The 8,525-nt window shown below is 32.3% G+C and overlaps 1 protein-coding gene across 4 annotated transcripts in view; it reads right to left on the reverse strand.

Moving 5' to 3' along the window:
• Window positions 1–8,022, reverse strand: part of LOC106472633 (ethanolamine kinase 1-like) — a 29,072-nt gene extending 21,050 nt beyond the window's left edge. The window contains exons 1-4 of one of the 4 annotated variants that reach the window (XM_022401181.1): window positions 7,907–8,022; window positions 5,771–7,405; window positions 3,654–3,845; window positions 2,762–3,021 (exon numbers count right to left, since the gene is read on the reverse strand). In XM_022401181.1, the coding sequence (XP_022256889.1) occupies window positions 2,762–3,021; window positions 3,654–3,776 (383 nt within the window). In that variant the 5' untranslated portion in view covers window positions 3,777–3,845; window positions 5,771–7,405; window positions 7,907–8,022. The other 3 variants (XM_022401182.1, XM_022401183.1, XM_013933286.2) reach the window with 3 other exon arrangements.
• Between the last annotated feature and the right edge of the window lie 503 nt (window positions 8,023–8,525).

The following is an 8,525-nucleotide window of genomic DNA, read 5'->3' on the forward strand; positions in this document are numbered from 1 at the left end:
CATTTAGCATATAATGCTGTTTGAATACAAGATGGAAACAATGCCTCTGTAGCCACAAAGAATATCAAAGAAGTTTATGGATATTTTTTGAATGTTTGTAAGTGTCAATGATGGTTCAGCAAATTTTGTTCAGGTGACTTTAGCCTTAAAACTGTGATGACAGGGGCCAACATGTCGGAATTGATATTGATGCTCTGAAGATGCTTGTTGAGTCTAACCCAAGGCAACAAACTTGTGAAATGGCCCTGAAATTGCACATCTCTCATAAAACAATACGTAAAAATCTAAGGAATATGAGAAAACTCCATAAAGAAGATGTTTGAGTGACTCACAAACTCTCCGATGATCATTGTTTCCAACGTGTGAATGTTGCTTCGTTTCTTCTGACGTGTAATGCGCATGAACCATTTTTGGACAGAATTGTCACAGGTGATGAAAAATGGATTCTCTATGCGAATATTAAATGCCAAAATAATGGCTCAGACAAAACCACTTCCGACCCCAAAACCTGGACTTCATCCCCAGAAAGTGATGCTTTGCATTTGGTGAGACATCAAAGGAGTAATTCATTTCAAACTCTTCAATCCACAGCAAACTGTCAATGCAGAGATCTGTAGTCAGAAACTGGAACATTTAAATCAAGCCCTTCACTCATTAATCAGATCTGGTGTTGTTCTTCTCCATGACAATGCACATCCACATGTGGCATGTTTAACACAACACAAGATTATGTAGTTTGGTTGGGAAGTTCTCCCTCACCCACCATATTCTCCATATATGGCACCATCAGATTACCATCTTTTTCGTTTGCTCAACACCATCTTAATGGGAAAACATATGCAAATATGGACGGTGTTAAAGAGGACATCAACATATTTTTTGCTTCAAAGGCAAGTGATTTCTTTACTCAGAACATTAACAACCTGATTGTAACATGGAAAAGCATCATCGATATGAATGGAGGCTATTTCATATAATAAATGTTTTGTTTGATATACAAGTTGTTCTGGTTTTCTCATCTAAAAAAAAGTGACATTAATTTATTGGTGACCTAATAGATACAATACTCAAATTACTGTGTACAAGAAAATGCATCTACTTTTGTAACGTGTTTAGCTAATAATAAATATATATTCTTGTTAAGTAACATAAATGCAGCATGATATTGTAACTAAGAGGTTTGGTGATTTTTTAAATAATGAAAATAACCAAAAAATTCACATACCATTGGATTCCACAGTCACAAATTAGTAGACTTACACTGCGAGTTCAATTATTTAGTTAACAATTAATGAAAAACAATTAAAAATCATACCTGTTGGTTGACATTTCGCTGCATGCTACCTTCCCTTTGGAATAGTGTTAACAAAATGTCAGTGATTAATTACAAATTATCACTTTATTTGGTAACCTGATACTGCAGGACACCCACGTCAGGGTAAGATAAAATGTAGTCCCAATAAAGTCCATCAATTTCAGACTCATACATGTATATTCATATTATGTGGATAAATAAAATGAAAATTGTCAATAGTCAAATGTTAATAATGAAGTATGAGTTTACCTATGTACCTATGAAAGAAATGGTGAGATTTTGTAATCACACTGGTTGTAAACTTGAAATACAGTGACTGACAGATAGGTATCAATAGTAACCACTACCTATTCTAAATCATGTCATGATGTAATTGATACATGCTACTTTTAGAATAGACTATTGTACTACAGCCACACCTAATGATATGACTTATAGCAAACTGTTGTCAGGATAACATAGTATGTTTACACCCAATTATGTAAAGCAAGTAGTTGCTGTGAGTTCGAGTTGGGCAGACATATCTAGTTATCAGTTTATGCATTATGTTATCCACATCACAAAGTTTATTGTATGGCATTGTTTCTACAAGTTCAATGTCTAAAAAGAATTTCAAATGGTTTTAAAGTTTTGTGTGTTTTCAAATAGAAGACGAAAGTAAAGAATGAAGAGAGCTGTTGTTTGATGTATCAGTGATCCTTATTGGTTCAGCCAATTGGAACCAACACCCTTTTTTAGTTTTAACATTCACTTGCTGGTTGCTGACAAATTGCAATGTTTTTAAAGCTGATTTACAACTTGTGGGAGTACAGTTGCCTTGAAATAAATCATGCAAATTCAGCATGTATTTGAACTGTAGACATTTTCATTTGATTTTTGGTGTACAATAATTACTATTTTGTTTATGTGAGATATATATATATATATATTCACAACCAAGATTTTGCATTCACACACACTTCTGTGGCCAGGAACTATAATTCTCTGAGACCCCCTACTGCTAGGTAACACAACAGAAGGACCATAATGTTAGGTAGCACAGAAGAATAGGCCATACTTTTAGGTAAAACAACAGCAATACCATATTAATATGTTACATACATAACAACAGGATCATAATATTATGTATCACAACAGTAGGACTATACTGCTGCGTAACACAACACTAAAACCTTATTGTTATGTAACACAGCAGTAAGATCTTATTGTTAGATAGCATGATAGCAAAGCCCTATTTTTAAACAATACAAAAGCAAAATCTTGTTGTTACACAACAGTTGAATTGTATTATTACATGATACAATAAACTTACTGTTGCACTACATAAGAATCATATTGTTCTAACAGCAGGACCATACTGTTTTGTAAATTAGTTTCACACATACTTTATAACAAATAATTTATGAACTCTTTCAGAATCAATGAGTGATTATTTAGAGTATTAACCTATAAATGGTTGGTTCCTGCACCATTCTTTCATCTCCCACAACACCAGGCACAAACTGGTAGGCTAAACCATTGTTAAAGGCTAAATACACAGGTGCTGCTAGACCTGCTGAATGCATAAGTTCCATGTTCTGTAGCTCATCTTTTCGATCAATGAACAAGTCAGTATTTCTTCCATATACACGTATTAGAACCATGTCTTCAGGGTCACTAGGTAAGTAGCAGCCTAGTAAACGATTTGTCACACCATCAGTAAACACCTGAAGGTGAAAAGAAAAAGTAATAATTATTTAAGTTAAAAATCTCACACATTTAACACAAAATTGTTAGAACTCCTAAAAAAGCATTCAAATAATAAAAATAATAATAATCTGACCTACTCCTGTTTAATATAATGAGCACAATTATGTAAATAACATGCATTATTGTGCTTACTAAATACTAGTTTAATGGCCATAATTTACACAATAATCTTAGATGATTTGATTCAAAAATAAATATTTCTTCAAAAATACAAATACATCTTATTGACAGTCCTTCATATGAATGACTAAACCTTTATCATTAGCTTGAACTATATGATCAGCTTGCATAAAAATCACATTTTAAAGATTATTGGGGCTTTGCATAGTTTTGTGTACCTTTTTTAAAGCAACAATATTTATCATCTATTGAAAAAGCACATGCCTAAAGAAATTTCCAACTAATAATTTTGTCTTTTTAATAGTGTGTAAACATTTAAAAATGCTTTTTGCCAGGATGGTGGACACTGAGGTCAGAGCTACTACTGGTTTTCACAAGATAAAGCTAATCATCATCATCTCTGTTTGACCAAAACTTGCAACCCCCCGATGTACCTACATTATGTGCACACTTATATTTAAATACTTACTTTGAAACAGATATCACTCGATTTCCAGTTCTTCCTTACATGCTTTAACACTTCAAGTGAACCATTCTTTAACATTTCCACAGAAGAATCAGGCACTGTTATATCTAACCTCTGAGGTGGCATACTTGACAACCAACTGCTTGTATAACCTTTTCATAAACTTGATAGGAAGCACTTAATACCTCTCTCTCTCTAAAATTGCACAGAAATGACCAAAAAGTTATTTTACAGAACTAATTAAATTTTCTTAATGTGCATGCATTAATCATGTTGATGTACCTAAGACAAAAGTGTGAAGTATTTTAGTGTGGGTATTTCAGTGAAGGAAAAGTAATGTATAGTTGTGGGTTAACTACCATGTTTTTATTTTTATATGAAAATATATTATTTACTTTTTCCAACGTTGTTATAATAATATCTCATTTTGAATACAGTATTTAAAATACAGTGACATACATTACAGTGTGCAAAATTGTTACTTGCATTATGAAGTTTATGATATTTAAAATATTGGATGATTAAATGGATGACTAACAGTGTAAAAGTCAACCAAATGGGAAATGAAGTACACAGAAGAAGGTATGAAAGGGTCATTAAGTCCGCCGAGATCTTCCCTGATGAAAATAAACTGCAAACGTTAAAAGAAATCCAACTTATAATTAGTCCTTCACATCTGTATCACCATTCAACAATGTTTGAAATAATTCAAACTAATAAAACATAGCACATCATAACATAAACAGCTCCATAAGTTGAAAACTCCATGTGTATAACTTATCCCACAATATTCACATTTGTATTTCTATCCTTTTCATATCATCATTCAAACAGAGGAACAAAAAGAAAGTTGTCCAAACTCCCAACAAAACTTTATATCTGAATTAAGTCTTCCTGTTACTTCCAATTCCAGAGAAAACAAGTAGAAAACCCTTAGTACTTGCTCTCATTAATAAATTAATCCAAGTATTAGTCTAGTACCCCATCTCAAGCTAGAGTTGCCACCTGGCCATTTTTATGGATTTGCTTGTTGTCAAGAAAAACAGTTTAACCTGAACTTTTTTTTAAATAATTCAATTAGGTCCCTTCTAACTCTTATTTTTTCAAAAGAAATCAATTTCAGAAATCTTAACCTGTCCTCATATGACAATCTTTCCACACCATGCATTATCCTAAGAGCCCTTCTATGAACCATTTCCAGTAATGCAATGTACTTCCTAAGGAAGGGGAGCCCATGAATGATCACAATGTTACAAATGTGATCTAGCCAGAGACCTAAACAATGAAATTATAACCTCTCTCAATATTTCTGTACATACAATCTAAAATCTTATTTGATTTACTACTAGCAACAGCATATTACTTGGATGGCTTAAAATATTAATCAATCAGAACACCAAATATCCTTCTCTTCCTTAATACTGTTCACATCAAAATAATACTTACAATTCAAATTGTAACCCACATGTACTACTTTACATTTATTACAATAAATGTCCATCTTCCATTTATCCACACAATTTGACAAACAAATCCTTTTGCAAAGCAGCATTCTACTCCTCATAGCTAGAAACACCTTAATATCTTCAGCAAGTTTAAATATATCACTGAACATAAGTAAAACAGTGTTAAACCCTTTAGCTTTCTTCCATAATATTGCTCCCTTCAAAACCTGTTCAATTATTAATATTGTCCTTGACTTTATTTTTGCTGTTACCTGAAATACAAAAACCTCTTGACTCACATTTGACGTTTTGAGTAATGAAACTTTTTTCTAAGCCTTAGCAGCACCAATCTTCATTTTTATTTTTATAAATCAAAGCACAAAATAAAGGTCTGCAAACATAAAATTATTGATTTTTATTTTACTTGTTAAACACACAGGAAAAGATAAGAACCAATGTTAAATTTTCATGAAATCCTTATAATAAATATACCAGAATGCATCTCAGAGCATCTAGAATTTAAAAAGTTCAAACCTGTAGCATTCCTTTTTGTGCTTTTCACATTTTACTTTTTTTAAGTTTTGGATGAGCACTTATTAAACCCTGGCTAATACTTTGCCCATCACTATCATTAATGTAAATATATAAAAAAAAAGCAAAGGTTCAAACACTAACCTCTGAGGCCTTCACTAGTCACAAGGGTCCAGTTTAATTGGATTACATCAATAACAACCTTTTAGGTTTCTTTTGTCCAACTACCTTACAATTCAATTAACTACTCTTTCTCTAATACCTATTAGTATTACTGACACAATTTTGTTAGCTAATCAATTGTGAGGTACCTTTTAAAAAGTTAAGAAGGCCAAGTCAACATCCTTTTTATTCACTAGATAACAAGTAACATCCTCCAAAAGAAGATAACATAATAGTAAGGCCAGATTTTCCTTTGGTGTATCAATTTTGGCTTTCTTTGATATTGTATTTCATTAAACTATTTTATAAAGATTCTCTTACCAGACTCCAGCATTTTTTTTCCACAACAGAAGTCAGGCCAATTGACCTATAATTTCCAAGACAACTCTTATTACCTCCTTTAAAAACAGGATTAACCTATGAACTTTCCAATCCTCATGCACCCACTGTCTATTGACCTACCAAAAATGAGAGAGAGCCTTTGATACCTGACTTTTTTACCTCCTTTAAAACCCTGGAGAAAATATTGTCTAGTGCTGGTACCTTATCTGTTTTTAATCTCTTAACTCTTTAAACCCGTAATTTTTAGCTCGTTCTGCCATTGATCTGAAATTTGTTTCAAAACAAATGACAATGCTTCACTGAACTTCTGGTCTATTAATAAAAGGTGGATAATAACATGGTTGGATTAATAATAGGTAGGCAAACAACAATTTATAAGCATAAGGAAAAGTTTTATTGATCATGGAACATACTACATGTTTCAACAGAACATTGGTCTGTCTTCTTCCTTAGTTAAATATGGTTGGATTAGTTTCAGCCAAAAAGAAATAAATGTTATCAGATGATGTCACTGTCCGATGTGTAAATCAGGATTTTCACTTTCAGTCGGATGCTAGCACCATCCGCTTAGGTTTAAGGAGTCAATCTTTCTACCAAGGGATTAATATCTACATGACTCAGGCCAACTACAATGTTTCCCATAGTATGCTGAGGACCAAGAATAGTGCTCAACATCCTCTCTTGTACAAACAGAAGAAAATATTTAAAACCTCAGCCATTTCATAGTCTCCAACTAAACTCTTTCCACTGCTACCTTATAAAGTTCCAGTTTTATTTTTCTAACAAAATCAAGCCCTAATTTTTTTAAGTATTCATCAAGCATTTTCTTGAACTCTCCCAATCCTGTTGTGTTTACCACATCTGATGCCAATCTATTCCAAAGGCTGACTACCCTGTTCATAAAATAAAATTGCCTAGTTACAGATGACTTTTACCTGCCAAATTTTAAATCTTTGTCTTCTTACTATTAAAAATAAAGTTGGTTCATCAATCCTATTAATTAATTTTTAATTTTGAACACATCAACCAAATTCCCTCTAATCCTTCTTTTCTGAAAAGAAAATAATTTCAACTTAAGGACCTTAAGTTAACCTGTCTTCATATGACAGCCTCTAGCCTCTACATCACAGGAATCATCATAACTAGTAGTAGTCCTCCTTTTCCTAACACCTGATTCAGGCAGCAATTGTCTTTCTTAAGATATGGAGACCAAGACTGAACAAAATAGTGTTAATACTCCAACTTCCAAGTCCAAATGAGGCCTAACAACTGGATCTGTACAAAGAAATGATATCTTTCTGTTTTTCAAGTCCTAGTCAGAGACCAAGATTTATAGCAAATTATACTAGAACTTAGAATTATGAAGACTGCTATTGCTAACAAGTTAATGTTAGTCTATGCACAGATGCTAAAGTTTGGTTAAATTTCAAGCTAAAACCAGAGTATTATTAAATAAAAATACTGCAGCCAGTGCAGTTGAGCTTCAAAATCAAAGTTCATTTATACATAACTTTTTGGTCATATAATTAGTAATTCTAACTACAGTACAGTACACTGTACAGATCTACAAATTACAGTAAACTTAAGTTTAATAATATTAAGCTCTTGTCCGCCACTATTGGAAAAAAATAATAATACTCAAACCTGTCCTTTCTATCTTTCACTGATAATTGCTTATATAATAAACTAATATAAATAAACAAGTGAAAGTAAGCAAAGTTCGACGTAAACGATATTAACTATTAATTCTCTCGTTTCTTGTCTCGCTCACGTTACCTTAGTCTGCAAATTGTAATTCGACTTCAAATCATGTCAACAACTTCAAAGGGACGTTTCATATTAAAGAATACGTTTGCGATAAAAATATTTGTTTTACACGTCAATCGAAAACACAAAAGTAAAGGTTGATATTTTTTTTATATGAAGATTTAAAAATATTTTCTTTTTATAGTTTCGACTTGAAACATTCTATTTTAAGAATAACTTTACAAATGTACCTAAAGCCTATAATTCTATCGTTTCAGTACCAGAAGATAAATCACTTTAGTCATTTTCCATAACAAAATACAAAATACTTTATAAGGCGGTTTCATGTCCAACAATACAAATTAAAGATACTGATATTGCCTGTTTTAATAATAGAAGAAATAAAGCTCAAAATAATAAAGTTATAAATATTTTAAAAAGTAAAATATTGTTGCGTCAGCGAGGTCACGTGACTAGTATTACGCCACGTCCTTCTCTCGAACCTTCGTGAATTATCGGGAGACTAGTAGATTGGGGGTAGATGGTATATATAAGATGGTCACAACGTGACGAGGTAATGAGTAATTGAACTGCAGTCAGAGAGTATTGTTGAAGTTGAGCACGTGAGACGTTCGTTGTTATAGCGTTT

This window comes from Limulus polyphemus, unplaced genomic scaffold (assembly GCF_000517525.1).
Source record: "Limulus polyphemus unplaced genomic scaffold, Limulus_polyphemus-2.1.2 Scaffold5478, whole genome shotgun sequence".
Lineage (NCBI taxonomy): Eukaryota > Metazoa > Arthropoda > Merostomata > Xiphosura > Limulidae > Limulus > Limulus polyphemus.